The 19,486-nt window shown below is 33.5% G+C and overlaps 1 protein-coding gene across 1 annotated transcript; it reads left to right on the forward strand.

Annotated features, from left to right (window-relative positions):
* Nucleotides 1-634: 634 nt before the first annotated feature.
* Nucleotides 635-18,039, forward strand: LOC127722359 (peroxidasin homolog). Its single transcript, XM_052229244.1, has 12 exons — nucleotides 635-647; nucleotides 741-812; nucleotides 1,157-1,210; nucleotides 2,715-2,981; nucleotides 4,084-4,365; nucleotides 5,908-6,026; nucleotides 7,936-8,086; nucleotides 8,845-9,111; nucleotides 12,708-12,783; nucleotides 13,506-13,566; nucleotides 15,147-15,271; nucleotides 17,944-18,039. The coding sequence occupies exons 1-12, from the start codon at nucleotides 635-637 to the stop codon at nucleotides 18,014-18,016; spliced, it is 1,560 nt and encodes a 519-aa protein (XP_052085204.1). The 3' UTR covers nucleotides 18,017-18,039.
* Nucleotides 18,040-19,486: the final 1,447 nt, after the last annotated feature.

Consider the following 19,486-nt stretch of genomic DNA (forward strand, 5'->3'; position numbering starts at 1 on the left):
TATCCAGTCAGTAAGTGTTTTAATATACCGTAAGAGACAACAGACACAAAGTTATGCCAAGGATTGAACGACACAGCTGACCAACACTCATTTTTACATTTGCAAGAGACAACGGACACATAATGATGACATTTATTCGATGGTAAATATATATGCATTCCAATACCAAGCAGGCAATTGTACGTTCAAAGCTTCATTTTTACCAAAACAGAATAGATTCAACAGCAGAGCAACATTGTTTTTATTTTTTACATCCTTGTCCTTAACTAATCCTTCCAGATCTCCATCGGAAAGTGACACAAATCGCCCTGACTGAGCCATGACCCGGTCCTCAGATGCGACTTGGTGTATGTTCGAACTTGGGAATCGACGTTAATAATTGAAATGAATTCCGATAGTCTCGAATGAATTGTTAAAAACCCGTTATCCAATACCGTAGCTGCAATAGAAATTCCGCGAAATGTAATGACGCTTGCGGTCAAATAGTTTCATCGAGGGCATGCAAATAGTTCAACGCTTGCAATAAGAAAAATAGTGAAAATATTGTGTACTTATTTTATATAGAAAATGATGACTGAGGTATAATAAAATTAACCTGTAACCGGGAAATAGTAATTTTAAAATGTGAAATGACATGCATGGTGAGAGTAAGAATTGGCGTGGGTGAAGTTGTGACCAAATATTAACATTACTTCTAATGCAACGACATATTTAATCTAAAGGCTTTTCTTTTGATGCAGGCTCAAAGGGAGATCCTGGTCCACCTGGTGAATGTGGTTCTAATCACAGAATTGTTCGACGAGATTTGCAAGGTATAACATTATATGTATGTCCAATGAAGTGTTATGTTGTTAATTTGGTTGGATTTTTAGGGAGGAAATAGAATATTTATTCATACTTATCGGCTACTGCCGTCTTCCTTTTCAATTGTCATATATAGAAGGGACTGGATGCTTTAACTCTTCTTGTCTCGCCTTTTTAATAATGATGGTTTATACAATATCTTGATAATTATTTGATTTATTATCTATGTTTTTTTTCTTCCTAATCGTTAATAATGATGGTTTGAACAATAGTGTGCTGCTTATTGTTAATTTTTAAACGCGTCTGGCGTACCAAATTATAAGCCTGGTATTTTTTATAAGTTTTTTTTCAGGTTTACTTGGAACACAATATAATGACGTTGTAGACACTTGCTGCAATCACCTTGGTAAGAAAAATTTACTTGAGCGCTTATTTTGGCGATAAATAAACGTGTACATGAAATTAAAAAAAGTGCAATACAGGAAAAAACTGTAATTTTTTCATAAAAGTGTCATTTTTCAAAATAGTGTCATCTTTCAAAAAGGTGTTATCTTTCAAATTTGTGTAATACATTGATTTGTTGTTGGGTTTTTATGTACATTTACATATACATGTATTTGAAAGAAAAATAAGAAAAAAAAAACGCACAACACAAGCACACACACAACGATACACTTATATTTTTTGTGTAAGAGAGTGATTTCTAAGCTTGAATGTATCGATCCATGGCAGAAGGATTGTGTTAAGAAACGACTGATTGCATTCAATAACATTCATGATAGTTCTGTTTCAACAATGATCAGTAATCTAATGGTTGACAATTTTTTTTATGTGACCAGTTCTTTCATCTAACATGTATCTAAATGATGAATATCAAATACTGCAACAAAAAAAGGTACATTTCTAGGCATGTGTGGACTTATGACTTCATCAAGCGAGGAACATTTATGAAATCCTGATTAGCATCCCTCTTAAATCATTATATATTAGTTCTAAGAAAATGTCAAAATATAATATGAGACGTGAATTCGTAGTCTATATTTATTATTTGTCTTTACCTTTTATATAAACGTGTAAAAAAGTATCAGAAGTAAAGCGTCAAATTGCTTCACAGTCGAATGACGTATTTCGACCTGAGAGTTTTTTTTTTCGGGAACATTTTGCCCAAATTATCGTAGAGCCCAGGTGTCAACCATAATACAAACAGTCAAAGGGTATACTATTACAAACTGCTTATCTTTTTGAAATATCTTGCGAGCGTTCATACTTGTTCTGCATTTGTCCGCCGAATAAAAGAGATTTGAAGATTTCTTTCAAATTTACTGAATTTCCATTCATATCAATATTAAATAAGAAGATATATGATTTCCAACGCGACAACTTTCCACCAGAGACCAAATAACGTAAATATTAGAACTTTTAGGTCACCGTAAGGCTTTATTTCCAATGAGACTGCTTTCTTTCCACCAGAGACGAAATGAAGCAGAAGATAGCAACTATAGGCCATCGTAAGGCGTGATTGCCAATGCGACACCTTTCAACCAGAGACAAAATGACGTGTAGAAGCTACTATTATATGCCACCGTAAGGCAGTATAAATCATGACAAGAAAATACGGACCTTAGATCCAAGACTTTATAAATATCATTTACTAATTAGAACAATCACTATAACAATTGTATACTGGACAATGAAAATCCAAGATCGCTGGTATTGTGGTACACGGTTTAACATAAGGTTCTAGTAGATCCGAAAACATCTGGTGGGCACAACCAATGCATAAACTCAGTGGAGAGAACACTGTCAAACATACTATTGTCTAACACAAATAAAACAAAAACTATCCACACCGATCTGTGTCCACACTTGTTAAATTGACTATTTAACATTTAATATGCATGTTATTTTAGCTAAACCTGCATTGACGGGACCATCAATTGTCGTAGTACCGGTAAATAAAGGTGGCGATGTTATACTTCCTTGTAAACCAACTGGGTTACCACAAGCGCAAGTACTCTGGTCACCTGCCGTTGATCCTAAACACCAAGGGCGTTACATACAAACAGTAGACGGGTTGCTTATTAGAACAACAGAGTTTACCGATTCTACGACATTTACGTGTCAAGCTACAAATATATTTGGAACAGTAAATAAAAAATTCAATCTCATTGTGACTGGTAAGAACATTCTTTTCTTGTCGTCAGATGATAACAGTATCATCAAAATACAAACGAAAACAATATTCCATGTCAATCAGTCATGAGTAGGACACTGGAAGAGTAAATCAATATCACAGATGAAGCACTTATAAAAACCTGACTTTGAATTTTTTATAAATAATTTTTTTTAAATTTTCATGCACCACTTAAACCGACCCTTTTGTTGCGCAGGAGTCTTTTGGTTATACAAACAAAGTAAAATACACTACATTATATATCAAAAGTACTATATATCAGCAGACATAAGACTTTTAGTCCTCTAAATATGTTCTGACAACAGCAAATAAATAACATATTACAGAAGCATTTTATGTCCACATTGATAGATAAAAAAGAGAGACGAAAGATAACGAAGGGACATCCACAGTCGAAAATAAACTGACAAAGCCATGGTTAAAACAAGAAAAAGACCAACAGACAAATAACAGTACACAAAACACAACATAGAAAAGTAAAGACTGAGTAACACAAACCCCACCAAAAAATTGGGGAGATCTCAGGTGCTCCGGGAGGGTAAAAAGCTGATTTTAAGGATTATACCGTATACATGTATATGATTTCAATTGTTTGTTATGCCAGACAAAGTTTTAGTTGCCTTACCTCTTAATTTTTTTCAACATATGACATCATGTTGCCATTTCAAAAATGATAACTCTATTCTTATTGCTCTTAACTTTATAATGTGTCCAAGGAAAGCTGTAGTTTTTCGTAAAATACTAGTCTCATAGCTACTTTGCATTAATTTTTTTTTATTTGTTCTATTTATTTTTCTATTTTATGGTGCCGAACACCAATATATAGTACTGAACCAGTCCATGTTTATATGTACCTCATAATGAACCGATGTTGAAGTGCACATGATTACACACATTCTCTATCATCATTTTTTAAAACACTATGTATTCAGTGTTTATTATTGCTGTAGATTTCGTATAATTTGCTATATCACCAGAATAAACCCTGGTGAGTTATATCAAGTACTATATATTGTTCATATACTGTTATTTCATGCTCGGAACCAATGAAAATTTGTTTCATATCAACTTTTGAACTTTTGCAGATCCGATTCAGATCAATATAACCCCGTCACAATCACAGTTAGATGCAAATCAAAATGAAGATTTAACCTGCACATTTTCTGGTGTTCCTCCACCAACAGTTAAATGGTATCACGTGAAATATAACGGCCAAAGGGAGGTAATTACTTCCAGCGTCACCACTGGAGCTCAACAAAGCGTTTTACATCTGAATCATGTTGGTGCTTTGTCTGCTGGCCAGTATATATGTGAGGTTGCTAACGGTTTCGAGAACAAATCAGTATCATCTAATCTACATGTTATATGTAAGTTATTATGTATTGTTTATTTATTTAGAAATTATACCAAGCTGCTTCCATATGTATAACTTACTTACTTAAAAGTGTAGGTTAAAGGCTGCGTGTATATTGAACCTTAGTGTCTTTGGACCGTATAATAGCGATACTTATGAATGACAAAAACAGCACGTGTTCACTTGTATTCTTAAACATAAAACTGACTCAATTTATATTTTGTTACACAAATCATATCAGACCGTTATAAAAGGGGAACAACTCAATAATTAGAACCAGAAGTATTTCAATGTACGTACAGTACTAAAAGAGTAATGTTACACAGCCTTAAAACCGTGAACATTTAAGTTTCCATAAGCGTGACGTTAGAAGCATGTAGTTGAAAGACCTCAATAAATATAACTTTTTGTTACATTGAAGCTTCTATAGTTATACACAACTTTTGAACTTGTGTATTTTAAAATATCCCATGTGTAGAATGTGAATAATTTACAGGCTAAATCACTTTTCTATGTGTATCTTTTAGATTTGATTTTTTGGTGTTTTAACGCCACTTTTTAGCACCGCTTTTGGGCTATTTCGTGGCGGCCAGTTTTTATTGATGGAGGAAGCCGGAGTGCCCGGAAAAAACCACCGACCTTCGATAGGAAAACTGACAATCCTAGTCAATTAAGATTGGAGTCGAGTGCACCCGCATGAGCGGGGTTCGAACTCACAACCTCAGTGTTGACTGGCTAGTGATTACAGTAGTAACTACTTAGACCACTCGGCCACCGAGGCCCCTGTATCTTTTAGAAATGTACACTGTAAATCCTTCAATACAAAAACACATTATTCCTTTGTGCGACTAAACCAAGAAAATAACACTGTATAAACTCAAGTGTTTCGTATTCGCTTTACTTGATTTTTCTTCTGCAGGAAAACTCAAACCCAAACATTTTTGCCAAAGTATGCAATTCAAGCTTAAAAAATATTACATATATATATATATAGGCAAAACGGAGAATTTGTGCTTACGAAAAAGAGGAATATACCAAGTCAATCTTTCTGAACCATGTGTTGTTCGTTGTTTGTCCTTATTTGAAGGTTTATAAGCCAGTATTTGGTTAAGTATGTTGTACAGTACAGTACCTTTGGTGATTTTTGTTACCTATTTCATTTTATACTGTAAATTCAGAAATGTTTGTAATGTGTTTGTTATTGCGAGAATTGCGACGGGATTGGCTTCCCAAAAATAAAACATTACATTTAAAATTTGATAAAATTTTCTGAAATTGCAATAAATAATCTTGGATATTTTGTTCATTGTGCAATAGTCGCAATGATAAAAGCACGCATACATTTCTGAATTTACAATATTTACTATTTTTTATACAAATTGACGGGATCATACATTTTTTAAGGCAAAATTCGACAAAACAAGAGGATCCCAAAAGTTTTTTAAAACAGAAAGTAGAACAGAGCGCCTTCAGATCATTACAAGCAAACGTTAAGCTTGGATATAGAATGTGTATTTTAATTCGAATTAATCTGTTAATTTGTTCTGTTTTGTAGCAAAACCTGTGATAATTGGTGGACCAAATAACCATTTAGTTAACATCGGTACAACGTTAACACTTTATTGTGACAATATCGCCAACCCTCCGGCTAGTGTGGCATGGACATTTCCTAAGGTACTTACTTGTACCATTGTCATAGCTTATACAAAAATAGAGAAAGACAGCACCTCTCTGTCCTTTCTTTCTGTGCTCCCCTCTGTCCTTTCTATGAACCAATGTGCCTTTTTAGTCCTACCCTATGTATATTTTTTGAAAGAAATAAATACCTTTCAGTGTAAAGAACATAATTTTAAATTCTCGAAAAGCTTAAAACTACAGGTCGCCGTATGGGCTTTTGACCGTAGAGTAAGCTCGGATGACAAAACGTGAAACAATAGATCATAGCCAGCATACGGACTGACTGAAAAACAAGTTATGGACGGCAACAACTGTACTAATGTTTCCAAGCTTGAGACCTGCATATGGAATTGTATGCCATATTGGGTTTACATATTTGTGAGTACTAAACCCTCTCTCAAACCTGAGACAGTGATGTAACAGCAGAATATAAAAATATAACTGTACAGATAAGTTTCAAAGAGCTAGTCTCCTAAAATATGTACTAAACACACAAAAAAAAAACGGCTAAAAAAAGACAAAGACACATTAAAGTACCGATATAAGAGTGGTACAGTATTTTCTGTTTCGATTGGTATTCCTTGCGCAAAATGATTGCGAATATCTTTGTATCAGAATTTCGGTCCAGAATACGGTACTGAAAATGGAAGCATTATATCTTAAGAAGCATACATTACCAAGATGGCTAGAGAAAAACCAAGCGATATTTTCATTGGTGGAACATATAGCCATCATAGCAATTTTGGAAACTTTGACACTTGGTCATAGAATTTGAGACTTTAAGACTATTAACGGAAGACAACAGAACATGAAGGGGGTCCTCAACATGAGATATTTTAGGAACACTCGTGGAGCTGGGAGTTCAAAAACACTCCTATTCATATATTGAAGTCTTCTGAAAATCGAGACCCATAAATAAATTTAATGGCTTAATCATAACCCATTCACATATTTCTCAATTTTCAAATATACAATTAAATCTTAATTCTATTTAAAGGGATAAACTAGCATATATACAGATATCAAATCGAAAGATGAAACTACTGACTTATTGATATATTACCTTAGTGAACTTGCACCCCATTGATATATTTGACATTTCAAAAAAAGGGACCCATTTCAGCGGCACGTCTGTGTATGCTTTCATATAGGAAGAGACTTCCCCGTGGACAACGGTCACATTTGCTTTGTGGCGTCAGACATTTTTCTCTGATTACGTCGAAATTAATGGGATCGTCTCATAATATTAAGTAATGTCGGACACATTTCGGTAGCAATAAGTTGCATAGCGACTACTATGGAAAACTCATTAAAACTGTATATTTATCTGTTAAGATTTCATAGTATTTTGGTGTTTTGAGAACGTTTCCATATCTCCTTATCATTGTTTCTTATGAATCATATTCATCTACGGTTTTTTTTCTCTCTCATAGACATGAAGTACATCTAAAATTTAAAAATTGTACTACAAAAAAACGTGGACACACAGCTTTTTAACAAAACCCATGATATAAACCACTATACATATACTTCCAATATACAAAAGCTATACAGTATAGATAACAAAACATGGGGGATAGAGAAGATACGGGATTTTCATTAATGGAATGTATAGACATTATCGCTATTTTGGAATCTTCGACACTTGACCCGAGTTTGATACTTTTGAACTCTTGACGTTAGACAACAATCACGTTTGCATTGTGGTGTCAATTTTTTACGGGATTGTTCCAAATGTCCAGTAATGCAACAAATACCGATAAAGTACATAACGATCAATATGGAAATAAATTTTTGAAAACGACTTTATTTTTTGGTTAAGATTTACATAGTATTTAGGTCTTTCAGAGTGTAATATCTCCTATTTCGCATTAGTCATTTTAACCCACTGTAATGTTTTTCAAAGACAGGAAGTATACCCCCAAAAACAGCACGAATCAATTCTGATGGATCTGTTACGTTGTTTCACGTTGATGCGTTTAGTGAAGGAGATTACACGTGCACTGCGACAAACAGTGTTGGTTCAACTACAGCGTCTGGAAGATTAAGTATTAATGGTAAGACTTATTTTGTTTCAAGTTATGAAGAAGGCCGGAGTAGCCGTTTGGAACCACCGACATCTGGAAGGAACACCGGTAGTTTTGTCAATAAAGATCCTGGCGTTTAAAGCACCTCACAACGAGCGGTATTTGCATTCACAATATCATTGTTGATTTGCTAGTGTTCTCTGCAGACGAACTACGTGTTCTTAGAATGTTTGGCCTCCAACTCCCTACTGTATAGATGCAGTGTCTTGTATATCAATTTTAAAGGTTGGACTAAGGCCGTTTTTATGCTACAATGTACAGAGTATAAAGAATAAAGATTTAAAGGATTCCGAATACAAGATACAGTACTGTTTACACGGCTTAAGGGACATAAAATGCAACTTCCACATAACTACGTAACTTACTATACTGAGTTAGTCGAAAGTAATGAAGTCTGTGATGCGATAGTTTTAAGTATTGACGAAATTTTGTTGTTAGCATCTTTTATAGCTATTCATAGAACTCTAAATCGACATTTCCATGACATACTTTTCTTTTTGTTCTGTTTTGGTTTTATGCTTTGTTTCTTTTGTTAATGTTGTTTTGTTTATTTACTTATTTTTATTTTTGTTGTTTTTTGAATTTGTGTTTGCTTTGTTTGTTTGTATTTTTAAGGTTTTATGGACAATAATTACTATACTGATTTGTTTGCTTAATAACACTACTATCGATGACCTTAGTTGTATAACACTACTATCGATGACCTTAGTTGTATAATATATTTTAAGTGCCATTCAAGGTCACTGCAAGTCCACACAACAGACCATTAGTCTCTGGTGAATCGTTTCTCCAACTAACATGTGATGCTTCCGGTGGTGGACAGACACAATTTGCATGGTCTAAAGCATACAGTCCTCCTTTATCGGGTAACCCTGGGAAATATCTGCTTGTCGGTGATGGTTTGATTGTTACAAGCGTTGATTTGGTCACTGATACTGGTGTTTACGTATGCAATGGTACAGATGGAAATAAACAAGGATCAGACAAAGTAGTATGTATGTATCATCGTGCTGTTTTATTGTTTTGAAAAGATAAATGTACAGTGAAACCTGTATACACCGAACATCTTCAGGACTTGAGATTTTGTTCGGTTTTGACAGATGTTCGGTTTAATCAGGTTCACAACGCATAACATTTTATATGACTACACATAAGAAAATGTTTGGTTTAGACAGGTTTACGTACGGTTTATACAAGATTCGGTTTAGACAGGTTTCACTATATATACTTTATTTGTATTGAGTATCGAGTTTTCTGCACATTGATATCGTAAAATATCAGCCGCGAGACATAATCTGAACCTTTTTGGCGAGTGAGCGCCGTGACCCATAACAAAAAATATTTGTCCAGCGATTAATATTTTATGATTTTTTCACACAATATGCGATATGTTTATCGTACCATTTCTTTTTTTTTTCTCCCTGCTTAAGACAAGTTTTACGCTTGATTCTCCAAACGAAAGTATTAAACTATTTAAGTTCTGCGGCCATATTGTGACATCGCTGATCATGCTGATAACTTCTTACACGTTATGAATCGCTTATAAGGTCTTATCACTTCTCGGTAATACGTAAATTACATAGGGACTGAGCAGGGTGATATTGGCACAGAGATGTGCGAAAAGTACCATTTCATGGCTTCAAGTGTTTAAATAAGTAGACAATGATGAGCATGATTTTTTCGATTAGTTGTTATTTGATTTGAACTTCCTTTCAGTAACCGCAAGTACTCTTTGAATAAGATTATGTGAACAATCCTTAAGAGCAAGATCAACTGTCGTAGGTAATGTTTAAATGTACATTTTCTAACTTCAGCTTCATCTTTTTCCTTGTAAATTACACAACACAGTGTCAACATTCTTCAGAAACAATGTTTTGTTCATTTCAAATTGTTTTTAGAATAATGGCATTTAGTCTTAGATACATGATTTCTGTATTAGTTGTTACTGCATGGGTTGAACTGGTTTTCAGTGACTGCAAGTACTCTTAAATAGGTACTTTGTGAATTTAGTCTTAGTGTTAGTTTTGTGCCGGTATGACAATTCCAGTCTTAGTGTTAGTTTTGTGCGGGTCTGATGAGTCGAGTCTTAGTGTTAGTTTTGTGCTGGTGTCTGATGAGTCCCGTCATTTCCTGATTTTATATGTTGAGCTACTACCCTAATGTTCCAGGTTAAGTGAGGGTTAAGCGCTCACAAGCATGTTTAACCCAGCCATATTTTATATGTGCCCGTCCCAAATCAGGAGCTAGTAGTTCAGTAATAGTGGTTTGTTGCTGAAGTGCCATTTGAATGGCCGTATGAATTAATATGACAAATGTAAATTTACTGTTTATTATTACTACAGCTTCAAACGTTGTCATACATCGCAAAGTCACAACGCATCTTTAAACTTTTCCATTCACTATGTGAGCCAAAATTTGTTCCTGTGAAAAAAGTTCCAGTGGAACTAATATCACAGGAAATATGTTCTGGGAGAACTTTTTTCACAGATAATTTCTATGTAATTTGTTCCATCTCTATAAAATAAGTTCCACACTTTATCTGGTGAAATAAGATCTGGGATGGTGAAATTTGTTCCTTACCTAGTAGAATAAGTTCCGGGTTTGTGAGATTTGTTCCTTACCTGTTGAAATAAGTTCTGGATTTGTGAGATTTGTTCCTCTCCTGGTGAAATAAGTTCCTTGTCTGTGAAATATGTTCCACTGGTTTAACAAGTTATCTTATATACTGAGCATTTATCATCAGTGAGTTTAAAGTTATCATTCAAGTACATTATAAAAAAACATGTATTAGATTGATAAAGTAATAAATTAAAAAAGTAAACATCCTATTTAGATCCTGTGGAGTATAGCAAATGTTTTTAAATTACATAAGTACTCCATAAAAAATACCAAAGAAAATGACACTTAAGAGCCAGAAAAGGGTAGAATAAGAAAAATCATTCAGTAAAAAAAGTATAGTTAAAGATAACATTTGTACTAATTTGAAAAGGACAAAGTGACTGATCAATTATATAAAAATACATGTAGAAACAAAAAACTCTTTTGAAACTGTGCCATGACCTATGTACAAATGTACATGTATGACTAAAACAACCATGACAGTTACATGTAACAGGAAACAAGAAGGAATACCACATAAAACATAAATACAAATTATGATACATTACCATTGCTTTTATTTCTTATCTTCATCCTAAAGTTACAGTCATGCTTTCAATTGTAAATGTACCCCATGCAAGCACAGTACAGCATCAAGCTTGTATTATAATTTAAGTGTAACCAGAAAATTTCCTTATTTTCTGTGAAATAGGTCTGAGCGGAACTTATTCATTGATTTCTATGAAATATGTTCTTTCAAAACTAATATCCCAAGAACATATATTTCAATTTTTAAAAACTTTTAACATTGGAACAAAATTCATGGAGCTGTTATTTTTGTTCCAGAACTTATTTCACATTTGGTAAAAAAATTAGTTCCGGAACAAACTTTTACAGTGCTGGAACATATTTTCTGTGATATAAATTCCAGTGGAACATATTTCCTATGACATTTGTTCCGGCGGAACAAATGTCACGCCCGGAACAAATGTCACGCAGGAACAAATTTTTTGTTACAACTACACACGTGAAAACTACAAAAAATAAAGTAAAACGTTGACTTCTTAGTTCCTTATAGAATCGTTAATTACAACAAAAATACAATATTCTATCATTATTCAAATGTTAGCGAATTTTAAATGAAATTATTACCTCTTTGGGCCATTTATATTGCAACGCATTTTTATGCACATCATTCCTTTGTGAATCAAATTACAAAAGGGGAAAGATACGATAGAGAGTCCACAGTGCTATTTTTATACGTAAGTTCCTCCTACTGTAGGACGGTAACAGTTGCTGCCTGTCATACATGTATTTAATTGTTTTTCGTTTATTGTTTTGTCATAAATAAGGCCGTATTTTTTTTTCGTATAAATTATTTCACATTTTTCTTGATTATATGTTATCATCATAGTACATAAATTCATCATGTATACCAGGATTAACATTTTGCACGCCAGACGCGCGTTTCTTATACAAAAGACTCATCAGTGACGCTCGAATCAAAACATTTTAAGGGAGCTACCGTTTGATTTTTATGGGGGGGGGGCTAGGATGAAATTTGAAAAAAATAGGCAGGATGAGACACTTGCAAAAAAAAAAGTCAGGATGACAATTTAGGTAAAAAAAAGTCAGGAGATAAACTTAAAAAAAAAAAGGCAGGACCGAACAGAGTGAAAAATAAAAAGGCAGGACAGAGATTACAACTAAAAAAAAATGCAGGACAAATTTTTCATCCTAGCCCCCCCATAAAAATCAAATGGTAGCTCCCTAAACCGCCGAATTAAGTACGAAGTTGAAGAGCATTGAAGACCACAAATTCCGAAAGGTTTTGCCAAATACAGCTAAGATAATCTATTCAATGGGAGGCTAATCCTTAGTATTTCGAAAATTTCAAGTTCTGTAAACAGTTGATTTATAATTATTACCATTGATAATTCATGTCAACACAGAAGTGATGACTACCCGTACATATTATTCTGTGTGTTGATAGTGTATAAAGATATGGGACAACTAAACTGCAGTACAACGTTTAATGATTGTGGTGTGGGGATCAGTGGAGCTTGTGGGTTTGTATATTTGCATACATGTTCAATTCTCTTATACATAATTTCTTATAAAACAAAAACATCACTAAGTGAAATTGCCACTGATGTTGTTAAGCACGGAAATATAAATTTCTACAGAAAACCATAAAATGTTGAAAGAAAGTGAATTTAACACTAGTCAAGTTACATGTAACAATTATCGTTATTATCATATTTTAGCATCCATTAATTAAAAAATATATCCTCGATTGTACTTCTATTTTGCTTAAAATGTCAAAATTGTACACTGGTCTGGTGTGGTTTAGTGCAGGTTTACGGATTGTTGTTGAGTGCCTTTATTTGAAGGTCTGGATGGGGTCCCTCATTTATGTATTTCATTACTTTTTGAGACATATTTCTTTATCTTTTCATTCTGTAAAATTTGCAAGAACAATAGTTTACTATTAAATATATCTGTAACGAAATGATTTCTTTATTCTGTAAATCGTTTATTTCTGTAATCCGTATCATATCACCTAATTTGTTTATTTTCCACAGTTATTCTTTGCACCCCATTATTCTCTATTCATTATTGTGGCTCATTTTTGCCATGGCGTTGTCAGTTTATTTTCGACTTATGAGTTTGAATGTCCCTTTGGTATCTTTCGCCTCTCTTTTTTCTCTATTCATAATTTTGTTTGCCAATATTCGCTATTCTGTAAACCCCATCCAGACCCTCTTATCTAATTTAATTTATTTTCAAGTGGAACCTGTCCTGGAAGCTGTACATCCGGGAACATTTATGGTTACTTCAGATATACATTGGTAAGACAATAACAGAAAATGACACCAGAAAAGTTGCAGTTTTTGAAAATGACTTTGTATAAAAAGATGTTATAGGTGTACAGTAATGAGACAGCAATTCAAATACACAATACAACTGAAGGTCATTTTGAGGTCAAAATCTGGTCTGCAACAATAGATATCTGTCTATATAATATAATAACCTCTATATCACTCTCGTCCTGAATATACATTGAATATTTGCCACTGGACATCAAAGTAACAATCAAGCAATCTGAATCCCTCTGAGTCTAAAATGTTGTGAATTAATTGAACAGATACTATCAAAACGAAGGACCTGTAATTTCCCAAGGACACAAACCATACGATTTAACTTCAGAACGAGGCTCCTAAATTGAGAAAGACACATGAGAAGCTAGTGGGTTTTAAAAAGGCAACAATTGTGTACTTTAAATGTATAATGTGTCTTTGATAGACCGTACATGGTTTTAAGTTAAGGCATCATTTCGACAGAAAGATTACTTAATTAGGCACCAAACGTACTACTTTCTTGTGTGTGTTTTTCGACGGCTAGCCTGTATATTATTAACAAAATAGTCATACATTTTTAAAGAAAAAAAGCACGAGAAAACCGATCGGGTCTTAGAAATAACTAGTTTGTACATGTAAATATAACAACTAAACTTGACGTAGTCTTTTCGAACATTGGAGGACCCAAAAAAAGATAGCAGGGGCACTAATCACAAAAAAAATACTGATGTCAACTCGATGAACAATTACTAATCGAGTACTCGTTGGTTTTATCGAGCGATACTCGAGTACTCGCTCGGGAATATATCTACAACACGGAAACACAAAAATACGTATTTTACAGTCTGTGGTTTGCAACATTTGTTCAACGGACAAATAACATCTACATAAGTATCTGGGACAAGGAATTACACCCCATAATTAATAGCTCATTACCTACAAGTACTAATTAAGTAAAAAACAATAATTTAATCAACATAATTTAATGAACACCTATTAACAAGGAAAAACCATATCAAACCTTCGTAATCGTTAATACATTTAATGCGTACAAAGGCGTAAGGATTAGAAGTTTAACTATTCACTAAGGGTCACCAGAGGATGCAACGAATTTATTTTATTTGGAAACATTTTCTTGTCAACTAATATAGGGGACAGTCGGTTTTTCAACTTTGTATCTAACAGTCTTGCAGACGAAAATATTTGCTATGACGGTACCGATATGATGAAATGGCCAAGACATATTTAGTTTAAAGTGTTAGCCAGGTATAGTCCACGTATTTTCAGAGGCATTTTAGATGACATTTAAGCACTTGCATTCGAAACGAAATGTGTTTTATTTACTAGTCTGTTTTTTTCTGCTAGTCGAATAATTCTATAACAAAACCTGCGTACCAATGTGTTTTATTTACTAGTCTGTTTTTTTCTGCTAGTTGAATAATTCTATAACCAAACCTGCGTACCAATTTGTCTTTTAACTTTGGCAAAATATGCGCATGAACAAGTCGTAAATTCATCTAAAAAAACCTGTAAAAAACATGTATTATAATGAACATTGTAAAATTATCCAGAATTCATTAGTGTGTCTGGCGGGAAAACATGCCGGAGCCGGAAATAACAACAAAGTCATCTGGACTGTAGAACCAACAACTGATACATTTGAAGCTAAATTAAGTAATGGAATTCAGAGTCAGTAGTAAGTTTCATATTTATTGAAATCTGTGTTATCTCTTAAAAGTCAGTAGAAATTCCATTCTTTGAAATGAATTGAAAATTATCATTTTGTTGTGTGAATCATAATATCTAAAGTCAGATATGTTTATAACTTATAAAAGTAGCTACATCTACGTATAGTTCATGCAAATGCTGTGGCAATCAAATTATCAAAAGTACACATAAGCAGGTCACCGTATCACCTTCAACATAAAACGTAAAAACGGAATGGTTAGTCAAATTCTAAAACTTCGAGAACTTTTTAATGAATTAAACAGATCTAACCAACAGAAAAACCGACAACAAATCTAAATAAATATGGTTGCTTACCGTTCTAGACCCTCCTCATTAAGAATTGTAATCTGTTCATCACTGTTCTTACCGAGTTAGACTTATCACCGAGTTTGTACTTACATGAGCAACACGATGTATACCACATGTGGAGCAGGATCTGCTTCTCCGTCGTTGTCAGTTTGTTATCAAATTATGAGTTTGAATGTACCTTTGGTATCTTTCGCCTCTCTTTTCTGGAGTGTAATTGTAATTAAGGCCATATGGCCAAGTCTTGTAATATGTAATAAATTCTCTGCCAAGAAGCGAGCGCCGTAAATGGCGATAGCTCTTGTGAAGCAAAGATCTGTAAGAAAGGGAAGCCTTAACATAAAATTGGAAAACGCGGTAAGTCCAAGACAAAATATATTTCGAAAATAGACTTTTTAAACATCCGCGGTTCCATCAGCAAACTACCACGATTTAAACACTGTCTCTCTAATCATAACGTAAGTACATTTGGCATGGTTGAAACCTTTTTAAAAACAAATGATCGACTCGCTGACCTTGACCATGCTTATACATGGATCGGAAAATGCAGGTTATCAGGTAAAGATAAAGGGGGTATAGGTCTTTCTTTAAAGTCAGAAGATCCTGTTCTTGGCGATAACCTTCTTAATACTAGTAGTAAAAACGATAAACATGAACATATGTACGTGGGTTCTATCTAGAATAGGCAATATCAAACAGCTATTGGAATTGCATATTTTACAAATGATGGAATCGATCGGCAAATAACCGATATTCTCATGTATAAACTACTTGAAAACTGCTCAAATTTATTCCGTTCTGGTTATGAAATTTTACTAATGGGTGACTTTAACAGAAAATGTATTGAAAAGTGTCACTCTATAAACTTTCATATCATGAGTGAATTAGCTTCCTATAATGAAAAAAAGGCTTCGTCAGTTTATAGATGTGAGTGACTTACTTGCTGTAAATTGACTCCCCGTTTGTAAAGAACTTTATACACGTATTCAAAATAATCAAAGGTCCGCAATCGACTACGTTCTTCTTTCTGAAGCCCTTAGATGAACAAGGCTTTTCTATATATACAAAGTTATCATGTCATAATACGAACAGAAACCCGCGGAAATTAAAAAAACGAACAGAAATAATCGGCTTGGAAAATAAACGAAACTAAAGGTCCGCAATCTTTTGAACTTTGAACTTGAAAAGACAATCAGATAGAACTACACGCTCGAACGTGTCACAATTTTAACTAAGATCTGTCTACTTTTGAACACTGTTTGTTGTGCCCAATCCCCACCTCTTGGCTATATTCGCCTTTGATTTACTGTCAAATGCGTATACGTGCAACTCCTTCTTTTATACTAGATCTATATTGTAACAGTCTTGTCATCTTTGATTGCCTTAATTCTCATTGTCGTTTAACCGACATCCTCATCTTAAGTCAAGCGTAATAAGTAACAATTACCGAAAGCAAGCCAAAATATTCAAGACCATTAAATAAAACTCTTAATAAACTTCAAAATCCAAAATATAGACATCAATTTTCTGAAGAAAAAAACACATTTCATTAAGATAGTACGGAAGTCTTTGTCCATCTGAGATCGCAAATAACAGAAAATGATTAGTACAGAATTTAAATGAAATAAGCTAAATTCGATGTAGTAATACAATTCAATTTTAAAATTTTCATTTAAATGGCAAAACTATTTCACTATATCTGAAGAAAACAAATGATTTAACAAATACAGAATATTATTAATTGATTCCAAAATTCATAACTTTACTTGTTAAGAGGATATGAAAATAGATATTTTTTCTATTCTTTTAAGCAAGAAAAAAAAAAAACAGTTACCCATTTTTCTTCAGATTTTATTGAAGCATTTTATAAGAGCTATCTTCTCATATGTTTGTCAAAAGTCTGTCATTTTACAGTTTTCTTTCTTATCATACAATAATACTTTTCACTATTTAAAATCAACTTTGAAATATTGCAGTTGCTTTAATATGCAAAAGGGACGAGACACAAGTTTCCCAAAGAATCAATACTAAATGTGTCAGTTTTACACAACCTCTTACTACCTTGAAAACAAACTTGGTTACCTATACTGCTAATTATATTTTTGAAATATGGCGATGTAAACCACTTTCCGGCGAAGTATGAACAACATCTTTCAGTTCTTGTTTATCAACCGATCATATTGAATTGACCAATATCAATCATACACTGTAGTATTATAAAAACAACCTGAATAAAGCTAATAAACACACACACACACAAAACGAAGAAGTGCAGAAAAAGGTCAAAAGATAAGATTTTATTTATCAGATTATTATATATCATTTTTTTTTTAGTTTTGGATTAGATATACAAGAAGCAGTATTCTGGACCCAGCAACAATCAACAGTTCCGTCGCCGCTTGGATAATAGTTGTTACATTAATAAAGAGATTGAAAAAAATATGTTACTAGCTTTGTATATACCTAGACATATGAACAAAACGGGGATGAGTATTATATCAATGAGACAATAATCCAACGACCACAAACGTAAAAGACGTCTAGAAGTCAAAAGTAAATGCAGTCAGTATACAATGAAAAGTTTATAGTAAAACTAATAAATAAACTCATCATAGATACCAAGCTTAAAAAATTGTACGCTAGACGCGCGTTTCGTCTATACAAGACTCATCGAGTTAAGAAAGTAAAAAAGGCCAATAAAGAACAAATTGAAGAGCATTGAGGACCTAAAATTCCGTAAGGTTTTGTCAAATACAGCTAATGTAATATATCGCTGGGGTAAAAAAAGCCATAGTATTTTAAAAATACTGTACAGAATAAAATTTGCTGTTAAACAAACCTTATTAGTAAAATACAATGCAAAATATTAAACATCTTTATGACTGGCATGTCGATCTGCCTCTTCGGACTTTGTTCAGGCATTGCGTTCAAGCTTCTTCACATAATTTACTATGCGCTTGCATTTGATGCTTTTAGTCTCTCTCAAATGGAACATATGAACAATGTCAGAAATGAAGGTTTAGACCATTTATTAATAGCTAAGAGAGGCGAAAGATACCAAAGGGACATTCAAACTCATAAGTAGAAAATAAACTGACAACGCCAAGGCTGAAAAAGAAAAAGACTAACAGACAAACAACAGTACACAAAACACAACATAAAAAACCAAAGACTGAGCAAAACGAACCCCACCAAAAATTGGAGGTGATCTCAGGTGCTCCGGAAGAACCCTTAACTCTTAACTGTGGTAGATGTAAATCATTATTCAATGAAACGTAGTATGATTTTTATATCAGTTATAGGAAATACGACTACTTCCCCTTCCCTACTATGAACCATGTCTCATACTTCACGCTCACAAAATAGAATTAAAAGATGAAACATATGAAAAGTACAAGAAATGACAATATCATTCTAGGTTTTATTTACGACCATCATCACATCATCACAATCTGCTTTCAAATCCGCTCCAACCATTCACTGAAACTTGATTATTTCATATGTACACATACTAGAAAGAAAAGAAAAAAAGACTTGTAAGTGCCAGTCCCATGTCTGGAGCCTATAATTCAGTGGTTGTCGTTTGTTGCTGTAAGTCATATTTGTTTTTCGTTTAATGTTTAATACATAAATCAGGCCATTAGTTTTCTCTTTTAAATTGTTCTACACATTTTTTGTTGGGACCTTTAATAACTTGCTATACGATATTGGTTTTTTTTTATTGTTGAATGCCATACAGTGACCTATAGTTTCTATCTCCTATATGTTATATGGTATCTTGTAATATATATTCGAATTCTCACTTGCAATCATGCCACATCTTCGTTTTTTAGCTCACCTGGCACAAAGGGCCAAGTGAGCTTTTCTCATCACTTGG

This window comes from Mytilus californianus, unplaced genomic scaffold (genome assembly GCF_021869535.1).
Source record: "Mytilus californianus isolate M0D057914Y unplaced genomic scaffold, xbMytCali1.0.p SCAF_12, whole genome shotgun sequence".
NCBI lineage: Eukaryota > Metazoa > Mollusca > Bivalvia > Mytilida > Mytilidae > Mytilus > Mytilus californianus.

Coding starts and splice junctions, on each gene's coding strand:
- LOC127722359 (XM_052229244.1), top strand. Junction 1,211..2,714: donor CACTTGCTGCAATCACCTTG/GTAAGAAAAATT, acceptor ATGTTATTTTAG/CTAAACCTGCATTGACGGGA. Junction 2,982..4,083: donor ATTCAATCTCATTGTGACTG/GTAAGAACATTC, acceptor GAACTTTTGCAG/ATCCGATTCAGATCAATATA.